The sequence below is a fragment of the Agelaius tricolor genome, unplaced genomic scaffold (assembly GCF_023055355.1).
Source record: "Agelaius tricolor isolate 1412-34295 unplaced genomic scaffold, bAgeTri1.0.p SCAF_31, whole genome shotgun sequence".
Taxonomy (NCBI): domain Eukaryota; kingdom Metazoa; phylum Chordata; class Aves; order Passeriformes; family Icteridae; genus Agelaius; species Agelaius tricolor.
Window position 1 is genome coordinate 5,418,893 of NW_027269291.1, and position 23,307 is coordinate 5,442,199.

At 56.8% G+C, this 23,307-nt stretch overlaps 1 protein-coding gene across 1 annotated transcript; it reads right to left on the reverse strand.

The window, feature by feature from the left end:
- Positions 1-9,625: 9,625 nt before the first annotated feature.
- LOC139601674 (vasoactive intestinal polypeptide receptor 1-like) lies at positions 9,626-22,460 on the reverse strand. The gene is made up of 13 exons (XM_071450852.1): positions 21,928-22,460; positions 18,737-18,848; positions 15,706-15,813; positions 14,863-14,972; positions 14,433-14,530; positions 13,482-13,614; positions 12,667-12,820; positions 12,146-12,206; positions 11,811-11,877; positions 11,615-11,706; positions 11,262-11,391; positions 10,973-11,014; positions 9,626-10,806 (listed from the first exon to the last, which is right to left on the reverse strand). The coding sequence occupies exons 1-13, from the start codon at positions 21,994-21,996 to the stop codon at positions 10,714-10,716; spliced, it is 1,269 nt and encodes a 422-aa protein (XP_071306953.1). The 5' UTR covers positions 21,997-22,460; the 3' UTR covers positions 9,626-10,713.
- Positions 22,461-23,307: the final 847 nt, after the last annotated feature.

Genomic DNA, 23,307 nt, shown 5'->3' on the forward strand with positions numbered 1-23,307 from the left:
GCTGGGAAATGCCCTGGCAAAGGCAGGAATGATGCACCTGACTCCATGTTCTCAGAAGGCTCATTTATCACTTTATGATACTATATTCTATTAAAGAATACTATACTATACTAAAGAATACAGAAAGGATACTGAGTGCTAAAAGGATAATAATGAAAACTTGTGACTCTCTCTCCAGAGTCCCAACACAGCTTGGCCCTGATTGGCCAAAGAGTGAAAACAACTCCCAGCAGAATGCAATGGAACAATCACCTGTGGGTAAACAATCTCCAAACACATTCCACATGAGCACAGCATGGGAGAAGCAAATGAGATAAGAATTGTTTTCCTTTTCTCTGAGGCTTCTCAGCTTCCCAGGAGAAAAATCCTGAGTGAAGGGATTTTTTCAGAGAATGTCAATGCCACACTGGGGGGCACCTGCAGCTCTGGAGTTTCCCAGGGAACCAGAGAGATGCAGCTTCCCCCCAGGCACACAGGGCTGGGTGAGGACAGGGCACAGGGAATGGCTCTCATTGCCAGAGGGCAGGGCTGGATGGGATATTGGGAATTAGGAATTGTTCCCTGGGAGGGTGGCAGGCCCTGGCACAGGGTGCCCAGAGCAGCTGGGGCTGCCCCCGGATCCCAGGCAGTGCCCAAGGCCAGGCTGGACAGGGCTTGGAGCAGCCTGGGACAGTGGGAGGTGTCCCTGCCATAGCAGGGGTGGAATTAAATGGTTTTTAAGGTCCCTTCTGACCCAACCCTTTCCATGATTATCAGATCCCTGGGCCATTCCTAACCCTGCTCTCCTAAACCTGCTGTGTGTCCAGGAAACCCCCTCCCCACCCCTGCATGCTTTGAACAGGTTTTAAAACCCTCAAATCCCACAGATTAAGCTGCCAGGAAAACACAAATTTGCTTCAAACCCAGCCAGGGCAGCAGGAGCCTGCAGGGTGACAGGAGCTGTGTTGGAAAATCTGATGGCTGCAGAAAACCCTCCTGGCATGGTCCCAGGGATGCCACGACCTCAAAAACTCCTATGGGCTGTTTGTTTGTTTAGTTCCTATGGTATTTCCCACAAGTTTTAGGAAGAAACATGGGGAGATTGAAAAAATCTGATGTGAAATGGGTTTTTTTTTATCCAAAAGTGGCACAAGGGCTGGAGAACTCCAATCCTGCAGGTGGGGGAAATTCACCTCAGCTCCTGCAGATTTCCCAGGGGCTGAGCAGGGCTGTGGAATATTCAGGATTATGGGAGTTTCTCTCAGGGACCCTGGCACCCTCAGTTGTGCCAGACAAAATCAACCATTTTATAAACAAATTCACATTCCTTTCTGTGCCATTTAAGAGTTTGATGCTTCCACCCCTGGAGAAATTGTGGTCCCTTAATTCTGTTCTGTAACTCCATTACAAAAACCATCTGGAAAGATACAGGAAATCTCCAGAATTTCCTTTCACACACAAATGGCTCCTAGGCCACTGCTGTGGGATGCTGGAATTCCAGCAGCACGGTGGTTCTGGAAACTCGCGGGGTGTTTAGGCTGCTTTAAAGGCAGAGGGTGGGAGATTTTCACAAGAAAACAACACCATTAAGAAAATTAAGTGACCCCAAGCCTTTTCCCACTCTATTTTAAAATAGTACTGGGCTCAGAAGACTTAGAGTAAGGAAAAATTTTTTTTTTTTAAATTTTCGAGCGTTATCCTTTGAATTGCAGATGTTTTAAGCACCCGGCAGGGCAGTGTGGCTGTGACACCTCTGGCACCGGTGGCTCCCGTGAGTGGCGCTGAGTGACACGTCCCCAGGGCGGGTTCCTGTCACCACCGCGGCTCTTTGCCCTGCTCTGGGTGGGGTTTGTTGCTCTCTGCCTGCAGCGTGGCCCAAGCCAGGCGTGCCAGCAGGGATGGGGGATGTTTCCAAGTGCATCCATCACCAAGGGCTGCCTGGAATGTCCCCGAGCTCAGCCAAAGGGAAGGTCCTTCCTTGGGAAATGATTCCAGAGCCAGCCCAGCACTGCTGGATGCCTCTTCCCAGCCAGAGCAGGACACTGAGATGCTGCAGCAGCTCCTGCTCCTCCTGTGCACCTCTGTCCCCCAGCCAGGCCACTGCTTGTCACCCACAGGTCACCAGGGCAGCAGCACAGGGGGCTGGGGAGGGACTGGGGACAAGGGATGGAGGGACAGGGAATGGCTCCCACTGCCAGAGGGTAGGGCTGGATGGGATTTTGGGAATGAGGAATTGTTCCCTGAGAAGGTGGGGAGGGGCTGGGATGGAATTTCCAGAGCAGCTGGGGCTGCCCCTGGATCCCTGGCAGTGCCCAAGGCCAGGCTGGAGCAGCCTGGGACAGTGGGAGGTGTCCCTGCCATGGAATGGGATGAGCTTTAAAGTCTTTCCAACCCAAACCATTCCCTGATTTCATGATTTTAAGCACACAGAGGATGAGTTCCCTGCTATGGGAACGATGCTTTTTGCCTGCCTCGAGCAGAGAGGAGCCCTCCCAACACTCTGCAGCCTTTTCCTGGCAGCAGCCAAGCTGCTCCAGCCTGGTGCTGCACTGGGACAGGGACACCCTGCAACTGTGCTGGGGATTTCCACGGAATGGGATGGATACACAGTTCCTTTGGAGCTGTGTCCTATTCTAGCAGCACCTTCTGTGGGCTCTGCACTGCCCTGGCTGCTCTGCACCTGCCAAAATCAGTGCTGCTCCCTCCTCCAGCTCCTTGCAAAATCCCAGCCGAGCCCACCCGGCTCTGCCTTCCCTTGGAAATCCAAATCCTCCGTGCTGAACCTCCGAGGGGGCACCGCTCCTCCAGGGACATCAACCCCAAAAAATCCAGCCCTGCAGAGGCGCCTCTGCTCCTGCAGCAGCACCAAACCCTCGTGGGAAGGAATTCCCCGCAATTCCCGGATCGCTGCTGCCCTGCAGCTCCTGGGGCTCGGTGCCCTGAGGCTGTACCTGCTGTGCTCAGCGTGGGGGTGGCACACACAGCCCGGGAGCTGTGAAATCCTGGGATGCTCTCCCCGGCCGCAGATGGAAATAGGAGGTTGCACCATCCTGCAGCCACGCACTGACCCGTTCCTGCCCGGAGCCGGGGATGCCACCCCATCCCCACGCCTGCTGTCCCTGCCGGGGGACAGGGCATTGCTGGAAAGGGGACACCGGCCTGGGTGGCGGCTCGGGGTTATTTTGGGGGAATTTGGCAGTGCTGGAGGCTTGGGCAGCCAGGGAAGGGTTAAAGTGGAGACCCTGCGCTTGCCCACTGCCCACCCTGCACTCGAGTGTCATCCGGAGCTGCGGCTCCTCCCTGCCGGCAGCTCCCGTGTCAGGCTCGGAAAAGATCTGAGCCGTGCCGGGAAGGCAGCGAGGGGACAGCGAGGGGGAAGGGAGGGTGGCGTGGGGCTGCAGTGACCTGCTGCCCCCCAGGCTCGGGGCACGGGGACAGGGATGCCCCCAGCCCTGGGGGACGCCAGGAGAGGCAGCAGCTCCCGCAGGGATCCCCAGCGCAGCACCAGGAGCAGGTCCCAGCCCTGCCGCTCCCGTTTGCAATATTGGGATCCCTGCAGCTTCCCAGGGCTGGAAGATGCCCCTTTCCCACTGCAGCCTCTGGATCCCAATGCCCTGGAGCAGATTCTGCAAAGCAGGATCAACACGGGGCACCTGGAGCTGCCACAGATGCTGAGCCCCACAGCCCCAGGGATCTCATCCAGATCCACCTGGAAATGGAGAAGGGGAACCCAAAGACGAGATGTTCCAGGGATTTACAGATCCCAGGAGGGAGGCAGCAGGACAGGCACAGAGGTTGAGCAACCCCCCCTGCTCTCTCCCGAGCTAAACTGGGATCTTTTCCCTCACAACTTCCCAAAGCATCCACCACCTTCTCCCCTTTCTGCCCTGCACAGAAACCACCTCATTAATCCAACCTGCTGCAAACAGAACCTCATTAATCCAACCTGCTGCAAACAGAAACGGTGCTGGGCGTCTCCTCATGGCTCTGCTGCTCACTCTCATACCCCAAATCCAGCAAATTTCCCTGAGTGGAGCTGGAGCTGCCCAAGGGACTCCACAGAGCCAGGCAAAATCCTGAACTGGACCCTTTTGCACAGATTACAAAATAGAAAATGCTATTTAAATATTAGCACAGCACGGGCAAGGGCAGGACTTTGTGCTCGTTAACCAGTTCCTGTAAATATGCTCTTTCCCCCTCAAACCATTATAAATCCAACATTTTTCCTGGAATGAACCAGAGGGAGCAGCTCCAGCACTGCATCAACCCATCCAGGATCTCCCCGGGATAATGGGAGTGACTGGGATGTCCTGCTATCCCCAGGGCTTTGTGGAATTGTTGTTCCTTGGAGACAGCCGCAGTTCCATCCCTCGCCTGTCAATGGCTGATCCCTGACAGCTTCATCAGAGCCCTGAGGGCAGGAAATGCTTCTGCTCCTTGGAAAACGTCCTTCTGCAGGGATGGGGGAATGGGGGAAATGGGGGAAATGGGGGGAATGGGGGGAATGGGGGGGAATGAGGGAATGGGAGGGAATGGGGGAAATGGGGGGGAATGAGGGAATGGGAGGGAATGGGGAAATGGGGAGGAAATGGGGGAATGGGGGGGGATGGGGGGAATGGTTTGAATGGAGCTGACTGCCCCTGGATAAACCCCAAAAGGGCTCTGGGGGAGCCCAGCGGGCCCTGCCCATGCAGCAGGGGATGGGAGCTGGCACAGGGGGGATACAGCACCCAAAAACCCTGACCTGAATCCCAGCCTGGCACTGCCTGATTGCTGTGGGGGATCCAACTCTGAACCCCACCCTGGGCTCATCCTGGCACCCTTTTGGCTGTGCCTGTGTGCCCACAGCCCCGGGGTGGGAACAGCCTCCCCTTCCCTGCCACCCCATTCCTGCATGGCACAGGGGTCCCAGTGCCCCCTCTGCCCTGGGGGTCCCCCCCTGCCGCCCCACAGAGCACAGGGGCTCTGCAGGGACAGGGCCCTTCCCGAAAGGAGACACTGGGAGCACCCGCAGACCTTTCCTGCAACCTTGGCTTGCCCAGGCCGGGGTTTATATTTAGACCTCCAGGAGGAGAAGCCAGGAGAAAGGAGCCTGAGACTTGTGCGCCCTGCCCGTGGCTCCTTTAGTGACACGGGGAAGGTGGCTCGGGAGCTCATTGCCTGGCTGTCCCTGACTGTCCCCTCTCAGCCCGACACAGCCCTGTGGCCACTGAGAGCCCGCTGGCTGCTGCCACCCTCGTCCGTGCCCCGCCTGCACCTTTGTGGGGACTTTGTCTCCTGTCCCAGACAGTTTTCCATGCAGGGGGGTCCAGCAGGTGCCTCCAGCCCTAAACACCCCCCCAGAGCCACCGGAGTTCATCCTGGTCCCGTCCACCTCCAGCACTCAGACCGCAAATCCCGGGACACTGCCGGTACCGCTCCAGGCACGGTGACAGTGACAAACCTGGGCACATCCCCGACCCTGCAGCCCCGCCCGGGGGCCTGGCAGCCGCCCAGGGCTGACCCCGGTACTTACTGTCGGGTTGAGAGTGCGAAATCCCAAGGAGAGACCTTTTAGGGCCAGAATTTCCCTCTCCTTCGACTTCTGGAGCCTTTGGCTCGGCGAGTTGGCAGCGCAGCTGCTGCTGCTGTCAGATGGTCATGAGTGAAACCTGAGGACATGCGGGCTCCTTCAGGTAGCCTGGCCCGTCTCAGCTGTGGCATTCGTTCCGTTCCGTTCCGCTCCGCGCCAATCACGGCGCTGCCGGGGCCGGAGCCCCCGCGGCTGCATCGCCCCCATGGCCCCATGGCATCGCCCCCATTGCCCCATGGCCCCCATCACCCCCATGGCATCACCCCCAGCCCCCATCACCCCCATTGCCCCATGGCCCCCATCACCCCCATGGCATCACCCCCAGCCCCCATCACCCCCATGGCCCCCCTGGCCCCCATTTGCCCCGGCCCCCATGGCCCCCACGGGGCGCACTGCCCAGGCACGGCGCAGTGCCCCAGGTGTGCTGCGGCTCCGGGCCGGCTGCGGCACCCCAAGGGACTCGGGGAGGTGGAGGGGAGGTGGGAGCGACCCTGGCCAGCGCCTCCCCGGCAGTGACAGGCGCTGGGAAGAGCAGCAGGACGACTGTGAGGGCGGGGAGAGCGCTGTGCCCGAGCCTGTGGCTTATCTCTGATCGGGATCTGTGTGCAAATCACCACCGGGATGGCGCTGCTGGGAATGTGCCTTGAGCTGTTTTATGTTCCAGCATCAGTCTCATTACATGCTTGTGACAATGGGAAGATGCCAGCAGCTCACATCCCAGGCAGCAGACCAAGAACTTAATGTTACAACTCACTTTATAAGTTTTTTGACCAATCACACAAAGCAAAAGCACATTGACAGTAGTTCCATCCAGTCACTATAAGCACATGTACCTTTGGTTAAAACAATGCCTGCTTATTTGCTATATTGCTGAGTCCAGTTCTGGGCCCCCAGTTTAGGAAGGACATGGAGGGGCTGGAGTGTGTCCAGAGAAGGGCAACAAGGCTGGGGAGGGTTTTGGAGCACAAGTCCTGTGAGAAGCAGCTGAGGGAGCTGGGGTTGTTTATCCTGGAGAAGAGGAGGAATAGGAGAGACAAGGTGGTGTCAGGGCACAGGTTGGACTTGATGATCTCCAAGGTCTTTTCCAACCTTACTGATTCTGTGACTCTCTGTGATTTCTGCTTGTCAGCCTTAAAACACAATGCACAGAGCTCCATTATTAAGCTTCAACCTTCCTAATATCTCACTAGATATACTTTTCTGTAGCTTAGAGAGTTATTCTAGACAAGCGTTAATACACAGACCATTGTTCTATATGCCCTTACTTTTCTACTTTTTACAGAATTTTTCTGCTGATCTATCTCATGGCTGCTGCTTAGCTCTAATCACATTCTGCTGTCTCTTTTACAGCTTTCCCAAAACCCTTCTGATTTTGTGGATTCCCACCCCGGGCACCGCGGGTTAACCCTTGCCTGGCCGGGGCTGCCCGGCTGTGCCCGAGTGCACAGAGCAGTGTGACCCATTCCTCACCCTCTGGGGCTCTCGGGGCTGGGCTCAGTGGCTGCTGTCACCCCGGGGTTACAGTGGCCAATAACCTTCTGCCCTCTATCACAAATCCTGTTCTGAACCCTAGTCGCTAACGTCCTCATTCTAACCTGAGATGGGGTGGTGGGGTAACTCTAAGAAAGGGTTTAGTCTTCAATCTTTGGCTAGTCCTTCTGGGCCTAATATTTTGTATCAGGAGAGGTCATTTAGGTGGGAGGCAATATTTTGTACTCCGTTGAGGAAGTTGGTTATGCTTAGGCGGTGGATTAAAGGGTTAAAGGATCCTAGGGATGTTGAAAAGTTTGAGAGAGGAGTTTGTTTTGTGAGGATGAGTGTTTGGGCTATTTTTGAAATTTCTAGGGCTAAAGCGATGCCTGGGGCTGTTACGCTTAGGGCAGTTGTTTTAATGGGCAGTGCTATGGTTATTGAAGGGGTTTTTGTGGGGATGCTGTCCCCCCGCTGCAGCGCTGCCATCCCCGCTGTGCCGCTCTGCGGAGGGGCCGCAGTGCCACCCTCTGGCCCCGGGCAAAACTCCGCCGTGCCCGGGCACCGCTGGGGACACACGGGACACGCTGCGGGAGGAGGGTGCCAGGCTGGGGCACTCCTGGGGAAGGGATGCGGGAAACCTGACCTGTTGGGGAAGATGAAACAGGAAAGCCTGATAAATATGATTGCCTGGCAAAAGATTCTGAGAATATGGAAACTATCAGTGAGATTGAAATGAAAGCAAGCTTTGAGATCCCTCAGTTACTGAACAACTGGAAAACAATGGTGTGGCCAGCTGAAGGTGATCCCCTTTTGATGGAACAACACCCTCTGCTTGCAGACAGGCCCAAGGGTCAGAGCAGACCCTGCCAGCTTGGCAGAAGGGGCCCAAAGAGGAGCTTTTAGGGTTTAAAATGTAACCCAGTGTGGTAATGTAGTGATTCTTATAGGCTGTATGGAAATGCTCTAGGATTTGTATCTTGTACCAGATTGGTGAGTGAGAATTAGAAAATTCAACACAGAAGATGATTTATTGTATTGTAATGGGAACTTTGCTCACTTACTTTCTATACTCTTGCCTTTTAGCTCTTAGCTCTTGCCTTTTGCTCTCATGCTTTTACTCTCTCACCCTCTCATCCTCTCTCCCCCTCTCTTCTCTCAGTCCTGCTCTGAGCTGTGCCTGGCAGCTCCCAGCAGGGCCCTGCACCCAGGCCCTTTGCAATAAACCCCAAGTTCCACAACCTGGCTGCAGAGATCTCTCATCTCCGTCCATCCCGACCATGCTTACCCCCGTTAATCCTACACTGACCCTGCTCTGCCTGGGCTCAGCGCTCCTGAACACAGCCTCAGCATTGGGCAGGGTGGAAAAATCTGTGAGATTGTGGGGATCTTCAGAAGAAGTTCCTCCCTGTGAGGGTGGGCAGGCCCTGGCAGAGGTGCCCTGGACCTCTGGCAGTGCCCAAGGCCAGGCTGGACAGGGCTGGGAGCACCCTGGGACAGTGGAAATGTCCTTCCCCATGAGATTTAAGGTCTCTTTCAACACTCTAAGGTCCCTTTCCAGATCTTAAGATCTCTTTCCAGACCTTAGAGATCTTAAGATCTCGAAGATCTTTTGCAGCTGCAGGGAGTGGTCCATGCTGGGAGCTTTGGAAAACCTTTGCTGCAGGCTGAGGGTGATTCCCAGGCCCCTCCTGGAGCCACACTGGGCTCCTGTCCTGCAGGGGCTTCAAAGCCCAGCAAACCCCAGAGGTTCATTTGGAGTCATTTATCACCCCAAAAACCCATCTGCACCTCAAAATAGGTGCAAATCCAAAGTTTTTTAAAGTTTAATGGAAACAGGCTTTCCTACTGAACATCTCCAGTCCTGCTCAGTCTGCTGCTGTCTCATCTCTGCCAATCATCCCACCCTCATTGATGATGGAGAGGATTCTCTTCACCTCTGGTCCCTTCCTGGCTGCAGACAGGGATTTATTGAGCTCCTGAGCTCCTCTGGAGGGTTCCTGATGATTCAGGATGTGCTGGCTCTGGAGGGGTTTTTAATGGAACCTCTCCCATCTCGCCCCAGATCAGCTCTGGGGCTCTGTTTCCCTTCAGTGCCCTCCCAGATGGGATCTCTGGAGATCCTGCAGCCTGGACAGGGGCCAGCAAGTGGGGTTTATTTAGGGAAGGACATGTGGCACCCAGGCAGGGTGAGAAGCAAGGCTGGGATCGGGTGGCTCCGGTCTCAGGAGCAGGGGAGAGGCCAGGAAGTTTGGCAGGAGGGCATTTGGGGCCTCTCTCCCTCCTGGAGGCACCATTTTCCAGGGCAGGAGCTCATTCTGGGAGGATGAAGGATGTTCATGGTGGTGGAACAGGCTGGGGGCACCCAGAGGGGACAGGGCACCCCAGGACCTCTGGGACAGCTCATGGTGCCCCCACCTCAAGCTCTTCCTCACCCTCCTCCTCCATCTCCTCTCTGTGAGCTTCACCAGGCAGGGGAAAAGCAGAGATTGCCTGAGAGGTACTTCCAGGGGTTCCATCATGGGCAGGGTTTTCATCCTGCAGCACCCCCAATCCCAAACTCCCTGGGTGTGTGGAGTGAAACGACACTCTGAAAAGTGAGGCTGGACTTGGAATGAGATTTTATTGGCAAAAACCTTCCTATCTCTGGAAAAAACCCCCACGGATGCCAGGTGAGTCCCATTCCTCAGAGCAAAGGGCTGGGAGAGCTCTCCTGGCAAGGGAACATCTCCAGCTCAATCAACCCACACGGGAAAGGGAAGCATTTTGGGAATGGGGAGGAACTGGGTCCAGAGGCCATTGGGGGTCTCTTGTAGAGGTTTGGGATTTTGCCTCTCTCTGTATCCTCCCCCCATCACCAGGGGGGCTCCTGGCTGTGTTTAGGAATCTTCCCAGACAGGAAATGATTTTGTAAACCAAGGGAGGGGGAAAACATCCATCAGTGAATCCCTTTAGTATCAGTGCTGCTCCTTTTTCTGCAGTGCAAACAAAACCCACCAGCTGTGCTTTGGTGAAGGATTTCTGTGTTTCCTTCCCAGTTTCAGGCAGAAAAGTGCAGAACTTCCCTTCCCTTGCCTGGAACTCTGCCCTGAAGCAGAGAGCCCTGGGAGTGAGGTGCTACCACAGGGTGCAAGATCCACCAGCACTGAGCAGGCAGAGCCTCTTCCATGGTTGTTCCCAGCACCCTCTGAGGGTGGCAGACCCAGAGCCCCCAAAATCAGGAGGGGTTGGGTCTTTCTGGTTGTTCCCTTTTAGGGTGTAAGACCCAGAACCTCCAAAATCAGGGGGTTGGGTCTTTCTGGTTGTTGCCAACACCCTCTGAGGGTGTCAAACCCAGAATCCTCAAAATCAGGAGGGGTTGGGTCTTTCTGGTTGTTCCGAACACCTTTTGAGGGTGTCACGCCCAGAACCTCCAAAATGAGGAGGGGTTGGGTCCTTCTGGTTTTTCCCAACACCCTCTGAGGGTGTCCGACTCACAACCTCCAAAATCACAAGGGGTTGGGTCTTTCTGGTTGTTGCCTCTGAGGGTGTCAGACCCACAATCTCCAAAATAAGGGGGGGGTTGGGTCTCTCTGGTTGTTCCCTCTGAGGGTGTCAGACCCAGAATCCCCAAAATAAGGGGATTGGGTCTTTCTGGGCTGCAGCCATGGAGCTGCTCCTGCAGCAGCAGCTCTCCAGGAGCGCTGTCCTGCTCACGCCGTGAAGTCCTGGGTGGCCAGGTTGAAGACGTTGCTCTCCATGGACCTTTGCCACGTGCCCCAGTTCCTCCTGATCTCAGCCTGGACCTGCACCAACGACATGGGTGGTGCTGGCACCCAGGGACACCAGATGGAGGGGACTGGGGGGCAAGGGGAAGGGAACTGTCCCTGCCCACCCCTGGCTTTGGGGCACCCTCGGGGTGTCCCCGTGCCCTCTGTGGTGCCCAGGGTTGGGGTGGGGACACACACTCACCTCCCCGTTGAGGAAACAGTAGAGCAGAGCCACCAGGAAGCCCTGGAGAGGACAGGCAGAGTAATTTGCACCAAGAGGAAGGGGCTGGACCCCTCTGTGCTCATCTTCTCCTTGCCCTTACCTCATCCCACACCTCTGACCCACCGCAGAGGAAATCAGAGCCAGGTTCTCCAGGCCCTGCCCCAGGTGTTTGGGGGCACCCTCTCCCGAAAGAGACCAAACCCCCACATTCCAGAGGGTCCTGGTGTGATTTGGGGTGGGGCCATGGGCCTTTCCCTGCCCTTCTCACCTGGTAGGAGCCCAGCACCAGCTCGAAGTAGAGCCGGGCGTCCACGCCCACGTGCTCGGGGAAGAGCGCAAACACCACGTAGTGCACCCCAAAGAGGGGGATGAGCAGCAGCGTGGACTTGGTCAGCCTCCTGTGGAGAGGGACAGGGGTCTGGGGGCTCCTGCTGCCCCATGAGACCTCCCCAAAACCTTGGTCTCAGCCCCAAGCCGGTTCTGTGTGAGAGGCAGGTCTTGGAGGCTCCAGGGCTGTCCTCCAAGGAGGAGGAGGAGGGTCCCTCTGCCCTGGGACCCCGAGGTGGGCACAGCCCTGTCCCCACCCCAGACCCCAGGGTTGGCACAGCCCTGTCCCCTTACATGTACTGCTGCTTGTGGGTTCTGCTGAGGTCCGGGCACCGGATCTTCTGTGCCAGCATCCTGGTGACGTTGAGGAAGATGAGGAAGTTCACCTGTCCCAGGAGGCCACACCTCAGGCTCTGCACAGGCCCTGGCTGGGTCCCCTGGCCATGTGGGACCCTGGCTCTGGGGTGGGACTCTCAGGGAGCACACTCACAAATATGGCCAGGAGGATGGGAGCCTTGATCACCCACCAGTACACACTGGAGTAGTCATCCCAGCACCTACAGGACAGCAGAGGTGGCTCTGGCACCCACTGGGACCTGTGTGGCCCAGCTGTCCCCCTGCCATTTCTTTGGCCGGACCCCTGACCCCTTTGCACCGCTCTTGCCACAGAACCCACCAGAAAACAGAAATAACATTTAAATGAAGTGCTGGCCCAGTCCTCCCCTCCTGAGCATCCATCCCATGCCAAAGGTTCATTTCCCAGCCCTTGGACTGGGACACGTGGCTGAGGTGGCCTGGACAAGGCCAAGGGACAGCTGCTCTTACCCGTGGTTGTCATACTGGAGCCTGGTGAGCACCCACACCCCGACTGTGACCATGGGGACACCTGCAAGGACAGGACACAGGCAAGGATGGTCCCTCCGGTGCTCTGGGAAGCCCCTGTGCCACCCCTCTGTCCCTTGTCCCCAGAAACATGTGTCTAGCTCAGTTCTGGATGTGGCAGGAAGGTGACAACCTTCCCACCTTCTCCAGGAGAAGGAAGTGGTGCCCATCACTGGCGCTGTGTCTGTATCACCTCCTGTCCTCATGCTCTTCCATCACACCCAGGCACCTGGGATGGGCATTCCCAGCCCCGGGTGGGTGTGGGAAGAAGGGAGGAGCTATCCTGATCAGGCCATGCTTCCAGCAGCTCTGGGCTCTGGCAGGAACAGGTGGGTGTCCACCAAGGCATGCAGGAGATGTTGGGGTGGGGACATCCTGGAGCAGCCCTGGGGACCTCTGGCCAGGTGGGTGTCAGATCAGGCCATTCCCAGGTGGTTCCTGCCCAGGGATGTCCCCAGGCTCACCCCAGCCCATGAGGACGTAGCCCCAGGTGTAGCTCCTGTCGCAGGTGAAGGTGAGCAGCAGCAGCGTCTGCAGGTACAGCCCCTCCACCAGCAGCCAGTAGAAGTTGGCCAGCACTGAGTATTGGAAGAAGGCGATGGCTGCCTTGCAGGTCACCTGCCAGGGGAGGAGGGGACAGCTCAGGGTGCAGCACAGCCTGCCCTGGGGGCATGGGGGACTGTCACCCTCCTGTCCACCCTCTTGAGGACACCTGTGATGGCCTTTCAGTGATGGCTTTTCAATGATGGCCTTTCAGTGATGAACTTTCAGTGCAGCCCAGAGACTCTGCCCCAGCCCCTCACATTACTTGCACCAGGTTCTGCTCTGCCTGTGCCCCACGGGCAGGTGACCACGGGCTTGTAGGATCTTTAAAAACCCCGTGGTTGTGTTTGTGGTGTTCTCAGTGCCGTGTCTTCCCTCAGAGGTTCCTGTTTTGATTGAAAACCTCAAAGCTGAGCAGCACCTGGTGCTGGTGGGCTGTGCTGAGCTTTAGCCCCACTGGGGGACACCCAGCCTGAGGCCAGAGCAGTTTTGAGGACAAAACTTGTTCCCTGCATGGAGGGAAATGCAGAAATGCTGAACCTCCCCAGGGCCACCCAGGACAGAATTTCCTCCATCCCACAGCCTCTCTCTCCTCTCTGCAGTGACAAATCCCCCCAGGTCCCACCAGTTCCCCCCAAGGAGCCCCTGCTGCTCTCCCTGCCGTGCTCCAGGGCTGGGTTTGGAGCAGTTTGGGATTCACCATGCAGGACTGGGTTTGGAGCAGTTTGGGATTCACCGTGGACATTGTGCAGTGGTCAATGGACTCATCCGAGAAGAGGATGTGGTCCTTGATGAACACGGCCGTGCCCCGCAGGATGAAGGAGGTGAAGAAGTGGATGTGGATGGAATTCCTGGTGCAGTGCAGCTTCCTGCAGGAGGGAGAGATGGGCTGGGCCCAAACAGGGGCAGAGAAGGTGCTTTGGTGTCCCCTTCCCTGGGATCACTACTGGTGATGGTCACAAAGCCCTGGAGAAGCTTTCCTGCTCTAAAATCAGGAAGGGCAGGGTTGTGTGGCATCTGAAAAAATCCCTTCACCCAGGATTTTTCACCTGGGAAGCTGAGACACCTCAGAGAAAAGGAAAACAATTCTTATCTCATTTGCTTCTCCTGTGCTGTGCTGATGTGGAATGTGTTTGGAGATTGTTTACCCACAGGTGATTGTTCCATTGCATTCTGCTGGGAGTTGTTTTCACTCTTTGGCCAATCAGGGCCAATCTGTGTTGGGACTCTGGAAAGAGTCATGAGTTTTCATTATTATCTTTATAGCATGCAGTAAGTATCCCTTCTGTATTCTTTAGTATAGTATAGTATTCTTTAATAGAATATAGTATCATAAAGTGATAAATTAGCCTTCTGAGAACATGGAGTCAGGTGCATCATTCCTGCATTTGTTGGGGAACCCCTGCAAATACAATAGTGCTGTGCTTGGGGCTGCTCAAGGACAAGAGAACATCCCAGAAACCTCTGGAGAGCCCAAACCTGCAGCACAGGGACATCTCCAAAACCAGAACCCGAGAGGGCCACCAGGGAAGGACAAGGCTGCCATTGCTCTCCTGCCTTCCCTGTTTCCCTGTTGGCTGGGATGGGACCTGGTTGCTCCAGAGGGGCCAGGCTGGGGGCAGCTGTTCCTGCTGGGATTTGTCCCGTGTCCCTCCAGCCCTGGAGCTGGAGCAGCTCCCAGCCCTACCTGAAGCAGCAGAAGATGCCGATGGCCAGGAGCAGCGCTGCCAGCGACGTGGAGTAGCCACAGGTGTAGAGCACCTTCATGGTGACAAAGTGGCCTCTCTGCAAGGGACAGCACCAGTGGAGGGAGGGGACAGGGACTGGGAAGTGCTGGTGTGGGGCAAGTAGGGACAGCCAGGGGTGATGGGATAAGCCAGGAGCATCTCCATGGTTCTTTGGCCAGTGGGCAGTGTGGGAACACAGGGACATGGGGACATGGGGCAGTGTGGGACCATGGGGACATGGAGACGTGGGGCAGTGTGGGGACATGGGGAAATGGGGGCATGGGGACATGGAGCCATGGGGACACGGGGCTATAGGGCCATGAGGACATGGGGAAATGGGGGCATGGGGAAATGGGGACAGGTCCCCACAGCCCCAGGGGTCCCACGTGCCTTGGCCTCGGTGTCATTGCTGCTGCCAAGGGTTTCCAGCTGGCAGGCACTGTGGTAGGGGGGGCTGGGGGGGCTCCAACCCCACTCAGTGCAGTTCCTCTGGATCAGCCCTGCAGGACAAGGAGGAACCTCAGGGGAGCCACGGGTGTCACCTCTAAGGGCACCCCCAGAATGCCTGGCCTGGAACAGACAGGGACAGCAGTGTGGTACCCATGGGCTGTCCCATCCCTCCCTGATCCCATTGCTCCATCCAGACCCTATCACTGTCCTTCCCTTCCAGACCCCATCCCTCCCTCCCAAAATCCCATTGCTACCCCATCCCTTCTGGATCCCATGGCCCCATGCCTGGAGCTGCCAGGAAAACTTCTGACAGGGTGTGAACAAAAGCACAGATCCCTCCAGGGGAAAGGAATTGGGAATTAAAGCTGTAAAAGTGCTCATTCATCCTGTGAGGGCTCCGTCGAGCCTCTCCTGAGCTGTTCCTGCCCCAAAGCAAACATTTCCCAACATTTCCTGAATTACTCCTGTCTGAGGAAGTGCTGGGATGTTCCAGTGGGAGCTCGGGAGCCCTGGGATGGTGAGTGGGAAAGGAGGGCAGTGAGGGGACTATCCTGGTGTCACCAGGATGGGGGATGAGGTCCCCAAGAGCTCCACCCACGGAGGGATAAAAGGATTTGGGTCCCTGAATCTCTGTTTTCCTGTCGCTGCTGGGGCTGCAGTTTCCACCGAGGACATTTTGGGAGAGGCAGGAGCTGTGGGGTCGGAGGGAAGGGCTGGGGTGGCTCAGGGGCCCTGGCAGGGCGGGTGGGGCCGTGGGATGAGCGATCCCCACTGGATTCAGACCTTTGGACTTCTTGAAGACGCTCAGGATCTCGGGACAGGCGACGCCTCGGGACTGGCCACGGGGCAGGGCGGGCCAGCAGCTGAGCCCGTCCCACTCGGTCGGGCAGCCTGGGGAGGGAGAGGACCCCAGGGCAGGGAATTCCTGCTGTGCCTCAGTTTCCCCACTGATGCCATCAGTCTCTAAAAACCTGCAAGCCTCCAGTGCTCCTTCAGCCCAGCTTCCCCTTCCCTTCCCTTCCCTTCCCTTCCCTTCCCTTCCCTTCCCTTCCCTTCCCTTCCCTTCCCTTCCCTTCCCTTCCCTTCCCTTCCCTTCCCTTCCCTTCCCTTCCCTTCCCTTCCCTTCCCTTCCCTTCCCTTCCCTTCCCTTCCCTCCCTTCCCCTTTCCCGCTTCCTTTCCCCTTTCTGGACCATCCTGCCTCAGCTCCTGGGCTCCTCGGGATCCCCTTTCAGCTCCTGTGGGAGCTCCTGGGGCTGTGTCAGACCCAGCTCCTGTGGGAATCCCCTGCGTGTGCCATGGGCTGGGATTTGCCTGTGCCTCCTGAAATAACCCAAATTTAGTTTGGGTTCTTGCACCTGGAGGCTCAGCTCGGGATGTGTCCCCAAGGACAGAAGGAAGTCATGCAAGGGTTTCTGCATGACTTAAGATTAAACAACTTTTGCTTCCCTATCCAGCACTGAAATCCTGTTTGAATTATTCTCCAATTTTCTAGGGCCAGGCAGATTCGGGGCTGGGGGAATTTGTGATGGGACAAGGAGATCCCAGTGCAGGCCAGCTCCTGTCCCAGCACAGCTCCATCATTAACCCTGCAGATCCACATTATTCATGGAGGAATTGGACAGGTCTGATGAATTTCCTCTGATTTCAGCCTGGGGATGGCAGTCCTGGCAGGGAGGGATTTGCATCCACAATGCCAAAGTGGGGCTTGGTTTTTGTTCTGGAGGATCAGGGAAGCGAGCACAGAATTGGGATCATCCCTGAGAGCATCCCCCCATTTCTTGGGGTCATGGGAGCAGGGAATCCTGGAATGGTTTGGGTTGGAATGGATCTTAAAGCCCGTCCAGTTTCACCCCAGCCATGGCAGGGACACCTCCCACTGTCCCAGGCTGCTCCAGCCCCAGTGTCCAGCCTGGCCTTGGGCACTGCCAGGGATCCAGGGACAGCCCCAGCTGCTCTGGGCACCCTGTGCCAGGGCCTGCCCACCCTGCCAGGGAACAATTCCCAATTCCCAATATCCCATCCATCCCTGCCCTCTGGCACTGGGAGCCATTCCCTGGGTCCTGTTCCTCCATCCCTTGTCCCCAGTCCCTCTCCAGCTCTCCTGGAGCCCCTTCAGGCCCTGGCAGGGGCTCTGAGCTCTCCCTGGAGCCTTCTCCTCTCCAGGTGAGCACTCCCAGCTCTCCCAGCCTGGCTCCAGAGGAGCCTTTGGAGCCTCTCCAGGGCCTCCTCTGGAATTTTAACCCCCACAGTCCAGAGGATGCCATAGATATGGTGCAAGAAATGGAAGAGGAAAGGCTGGGGGTGCTCACCTGGAGAGGAGAAGCTCCAGGGAGAGCTCAGAGCCCCTGCCAGGGCCTGAAGGGGCTCCAGGAGAGCTGGAGAGGGACTGGGGACAAGGGATGGAGGGACGGGAGACAGGGAATGGCTCCCAGTGCCAGAGGGCAGGGCTGGATGGGATATTGGGAATGAGGAATAAGGAATGAGGAATAAGGAATAAGGAGATCCCAGGGCCCTCCCATGCTGTCCATGGGATCTGAGCCTGTCCTGGAGTCCTGCTCCCCACGCTGGTGCAAGCAGGGAAAGGGATGGGTGCAGCTCAGGTGGGCAGGGGCAGCAGGAGCCCCAGGATTAAACCGAGATTTTAATTATGCATTCCCACATCTCGGATATTTTCCTGCAGTGAGGTTCCTTCCCCTTGGCTGGCACAGTTCAGGTTGCAAAATGGACCTTTTCCAATCAATTTGGCTTTTCCCTGCTAAGCTGAAGCATAAATGACATCTCTGCAAAGTTACTTAAGCAATTATGCACCTTCATATGCATTTATTGCTTAATTTTTCCACTGCTATGAGATGAAACCCCTGGAATTATACATTCCTTATTCTCCAGGTGACAGTTTTTGCCTGGGATTTGGGCCATTCCACTTTTGGATGGAAACTGAGATGCAATTTAAAAAAATGATGTCCAAAAGCAGCACTAGAAAATTGGTTTTTCAACCAGTTAATTCATTTAAAATCCCAGATATGGGAAAACTGAGATGCTCAAAAAATGTTTGGCAGTAGAATTTACTGAATTAGGAAGGGGAGCAGATGTGAGATGGTGACACCACAGAGTGACCCCGGTGCTGGTGGCCACAGGGCTGGCATTGGTGCCAAGGGATGGAGGGGACTCTGCCAGGGGCATGGACCAATCCAGCACTGCCATGTTCCATGAATCCCTCCCTGTGGGGGTGAGAAGGCTCCAGGGAGAGCTCAGAGCCCTAAAGGGCCCAAAGGGGCTCCAGGAGAGCTGGAGAGGGACTGGGGACAAGGGATGGAGGGACAGGACACAGGGAATGGTTCCCAGGGCCAGAGATGGATGGGATATTGGGAATTGGGAATTGTTCCCTGTGAGGGTGGGGAGGGGCTGGGATGGAATTCCCAGAGCAGCTGGGGCTGCCCCTGGATCCCTGGCAGTGTCCAAGGCCAGGCTGGACATTGGGGCTGGAGCAGCCTGGGACAGTGGAGGTGTCCCTGCCATGGCAGGGGTGGCACTGGGTGAGCTTTGAGCTCCCTCCCAATCCCACCCACTCCAGGATTCTCTAAATCCACCAGGGCTGAGTTCTGTCTGTTGTTTGCATCCCCCAGTCCCCTCTATCCCATCCCAACAGCATTCCTGGGGCTCTCCAGGGATTCTCCTTGACCTTTGCCTTGGTGCTGCTCTCCGTCTCCCCGGAAATCCCAAATCCACGCGTGCTCTGCAATCCCCTCCCATGGTCACCCTCCAGGGACTCCTCAGGAACTCCTCCCTGCTCCCAGGGAGCTGTTCCAGGCTCACCCTGCCCTGCCTGCCCCGGGCTGGGGCTCTCACTCCGGATCCTCTGCAGACATTCCTCCTCCAGCTGCTGGAAGTGGAGGACGACGGAGCAGTCGGGATGAGTCCCCTGCACCTTGGAGAGGAGAAAGGGCAGGCAGGAAAACCATGGAATTGTGGAATTGGAGTAATGGAATTGTAGAAATGGAGTCATGGAATTGTGGAATTGGAGTAATGGAATTGTAGAAATGGAATCATGGATTTGGGGTAGAAGGGACCACAAACACATCCCAGTCCCCACCTGCCATGGAATTGTGGAATTGGAATTATGGAATTGTGGAAATGGAATCATGGAGCTGGGTTGGAAGGGGCCACACACCCATCCCAGTCCCCACCTGCCATGGAATCGTGGAATTGGAGTCATGGAGTTGTGCAATTGGAGTAATGGAATTGTAGAAATGGAATAATGGAGTTGGGTTGGAAGGGACCACAAGCCCATCCCAGTCCCCCCCTGCCATGGAATTGTGGAATTGGAGTCTTGGAATTGTGGAATTGGAGACATGGAATTGTGGAATTGGGGTAATGGAATTGTAGAAATGGAATCATGGATTTGGGTTGAAAGGGACCACAAACCCATCCCAGTCTCCCCCTGCCATGGGCACGGACACCTCCCATTATCCCAGTGGGATGTGGGCACAGCAAACCCCACATTCCCAGCTCTGGGCTTTGCCAGCAGAGCTGATGGAGCACCAGGGAGAATGCCCAGATGCCAAAGATGGGAGAGATGTGGTGGCTGCAGGGATTGGATTGTCAGGGAATCCCTGCTTTGGGATTTGCCTCCTCGGCTCCCAGCTGGAGAACTGGGAGACGGAGGCTGAACTGGGAGATGCCAGGAACTCTGTCTGTCCATTGCTGGGTGTCCCTGCCCAATTCCCAAGTTCCATGCCCATTCCCACACATCTGTGCCCATTCCCAAGTGTGTGTGTCCATTCCCTGCCCATTCCCAAGTGCCTGTGCCCATTCCCACACATCTCTGCCTATTCCCAAATATTTTGTGCCCATTCCCAAGTGTCTGTGCCCATTCCCACACATCTTTTCCCATTCCAAAGTATCTGTGCCCATTCCCAAATGTCCATGCCCATTCCCAAGCATCCCTCCATGCCCATTCCCACATCCCTGCCCATTCCTAAGTGTCCATGCCCATTCCCAAGTGTCCCTGCCCATTCCCATATATCTCTCCATGCCCATTCCCACATCCCTGCCCATTCCTAAGTGTCCATGCCCATTCCCAAGTGTCCCTGCCCATTCCCATATATCTCTCCATGCCCATTCCCACATCCCTGCCCATTCCCAAGTGCCCATGCCCATTCCCAAGTGTCCCTGCCCATTCCCATATATCTCTCCATGCCCATTCCCATATCCCTGCCCATTCCCAAGCCTCCCAGCAGGTTCAGGGCTGGCTGGGGCACCCCTGATGCCCAGACCTGGGGTTGAGTTGCTGATTGTTTCAGTGAGGGGCCAGAGGTGTAAGAGCTGCAGGAGCAGAGGGATGAGGGTGGATTCCTGAGCTTCCCAACACAGGGAAATGTGGGACCTTGGAGCATCCCTGGGCTGAGCCCTGCCCTGCCTGTCCTGGCCAAGCAGCTGCTCCTCGGGGTCCCCTCACCTCCCCCAGGAGATTTTGTGTCCTTTTCCTGCTGAACACAAGATTTCAAGGGAATTTCAGCCTGGAAAAGGCATTTGGGGATGGCTTTGGATGCAGCATTGGGAAGGCCCAGGAATTCTCCTCCTCCTCCATCCTGCCAGTGATGGGGGACATGGATGGGGCAGGGGGGTTTCTCTCACCTCTCTTTGGCTGCAGAGTTGTGGGTTTGGTTTGTTATTTATGGCAGCAGGGCCAGGATGCTGGAGCAGGAACAGGGAATGTGCAGGGCTCCCTTCCGAGCTCCCTGCAGGGCAGGGAATTCCTGCTGTGCCTCAGTTTCCCCCCTGGAAGGGGCCTGATGCCAACAGTCTCTGAAACGCTGCGAGCCTCGAGTGCTCCCTCAGCCCAGCTTCCCTTCCCCTTCCACTTCCCCTTCCCCTTGCCCTTCCCCTTGCCCTTGCCCTTGCCCTTCCCTTTCCCTTTTTCCCTTTCCCTTTTTTCCCTTCGCCTTTTTTCCCTTTCCCTTTTTTCTCTTTTTTCCCCTTTCCCTTTCCCCTTTCCACTTTCCCTTTTTTCCTTTTCCCTTTCTTCCTTTTCTCTTTTTTCCTTTTCTTTTTTTTCCTTTTCCCTTTTTTCTTTTCCCTTTTTTCTCTTTTTTCCCTTTTTGCCCTTTCCCCCCTTTTTCCCCCTTTTTCCCACTTTTTTCCTTTTTCCCTTTTCCCCTTTTTCCCTTTCCCTTTTTTCCTTTTCTTTTTTCTTTTCCTTTTTTATTTTTTCCTTTTCTCTTTTTCTCCTTTTCCATTTTTTTCTTTTCTCTTCCTCTTCTGCTTTCCTTTCCCTTTTCCTTTCCCTTTTCCTTTCCCTTTTCCTTTCCCTTTTTTCCTTTCACTTTTTCCTTTTCCCTTTTTTCCCTTCTCCTCCCATTTCCCCTCCCTCCCCTTTCCCCAGCACAGCCTGACCAGCCCAGGGCTCTTCCTCTCCCTCTGGCAGCACAACCACCCCAGTCCCCCCATTCCCACAGGGATTTGGTGCCAGCCACGCCCATGGCCCTGTCCTGGGGGTCACCCACGGCTGTCCCTGTCCCCTGCACCCCCAGCCCCCCAACCCCTGTGCCTGGGGGTGCTCCGGGTGATGTGGGGTGGAGGATCCGTTCCCAAGGGATTATCCCTGGGACCCAAACCCTCGGGACCTCTGCCCTGGGGGGGTCCCTGAGCACTGCCGGGTCCTGCGGGGTCCCAGCAGCACCTTTGTCACCACATTGTCCCCAGGAGCTGTGGGAAAGTCCCCAAGGGGGGCTGGCAGGTCTGGAGCATGAGAGAGGCAGATGGGATGGGATGGGATGGGATGGGATGGGATGGGATGGGATGGGATGGGATGGGATGGGGTGGGATGGGATGGGATGGGATAATGGGATGGGATAATGGGATGGGATGGGATGGGATAATGGGAGGGGTTGGGATGCCATGGGCGCCCCCACCCGGGGCAGGAGTACCCCTCACTGCTCCCAGCCCCGGGGGTGTCTGGCATGGGGGACCCCGGTGCCCCCCGCGCTGTCCCCGGGGCCACTCACCTGGAGCGTGGGGAGGAGCAGCAGCAGCAGCAGCGAGCGGGCCCGGGGCGGCTGCCAGGGACCCCCCATGGCTGCAGCAGCGAGGTCCCGGCTCTGTCCCCGAGGGTCTGGGGACAGCCCAGCTCCTCCTTCACGGCCCGGGGCTCCGGGGGTGCCCCGCACCTCGCTGTCCTCTGTCCTGCCCCGTGTCCCGCGGGACCCTTCCCTGCCCGTGTCCCCGCTGTGCTGTCCCTGTCCCCGCTGTGCTGTCCCTGTCCCCGCTGTGCCGTCCCTGTCCCCGCTGTGCTGTCCCTGTCCCCGCTGTGCCGTCCCTGTCCCCTCTGTGCTGTCGCTGTCCCCGCTGTGCCGTCCCTGTCCCCGCTGAGCTGTCGCTGTCCCCGCTGTGCCGTCCCTGTCCCCGCTGAGCTGTCGCTGTCCCCGCTGTGCTGTCCCTGTCCCCGCTGTGCTGTCGCTGTCCCCGCTGTGCCGTCCCTGTCCCCGCTGTGCTGTCGCTGTCCCCGCCGGGCTCGGTGTCACCGCTCGGGGATGCGGAGGCTCCTCCCTCCGCCGGGATGGATGGAGCAGCTCGGGAGGGACCCCGGGCTGGCACTGCCCCCCCCGGCACCACCGGCACCTCGGGACCCCCAGCCGGGCCCGGGGGTGCCCAGGGGGACACCGAGCCCCTCCCGGCCCCTCGGGACCGCCGGGCTGGAGAACCGCTGGAAAACCGCTGGAAAACCTCTGGAGAAAGGCTGCGGGAATGGGGTGCGAGGTGCAGGGGTCACATCCCTTGGCGGGGACAGGGATGCTCCCTCCAGCCCTGCCCCAGGGTGGCTCTGCTGTCCCCAGGGTGGCCCTGTTGACCCCAAGGTGGCTCTGCTGTCCCAGGGGTGACTCTCCTGTCCCCAGAGTGGCTCTGCTGTCCCCAGAGTGGCTCTGCTATCCCAGAGTGGCTCTGCTGTCCCCAAGGTGACTCTCCTGTCCCCAGAGTGGCTCTGCTGTCCCATGGTGGCTCTGCTGTCCCCAGAGTGGCTCTGCTATCCCAGAGTGGCTCTGCTGTCCCCAAGGTGACTCTCCTGTCCCCAGAGTGGCTCTGCTGTCCCATGGTGGCTCTGCTGTCCCCAGGGTGGCTCTGCTGTCCCCAAGGTGACTCTGCTGTCCCCAGGGTGGCTCTGCTGGCCCCAAGCATCACCTGGGCTCTTCTTACAGGAAAAAATAAAATTCTGCATCTGTAAATATATAAATATGGATAAAATCCATATAAATATGTATTGGGGATATGTAAAATAAATCCATTTATAGAATTCTCTCTGCTGGAAAGCCGCAGCCCCCTCAGCAAGGGGAATTTTGACTCAAACATCACAATTTTAATTATTTTAGTAATGGGACCCCCAATTCTGA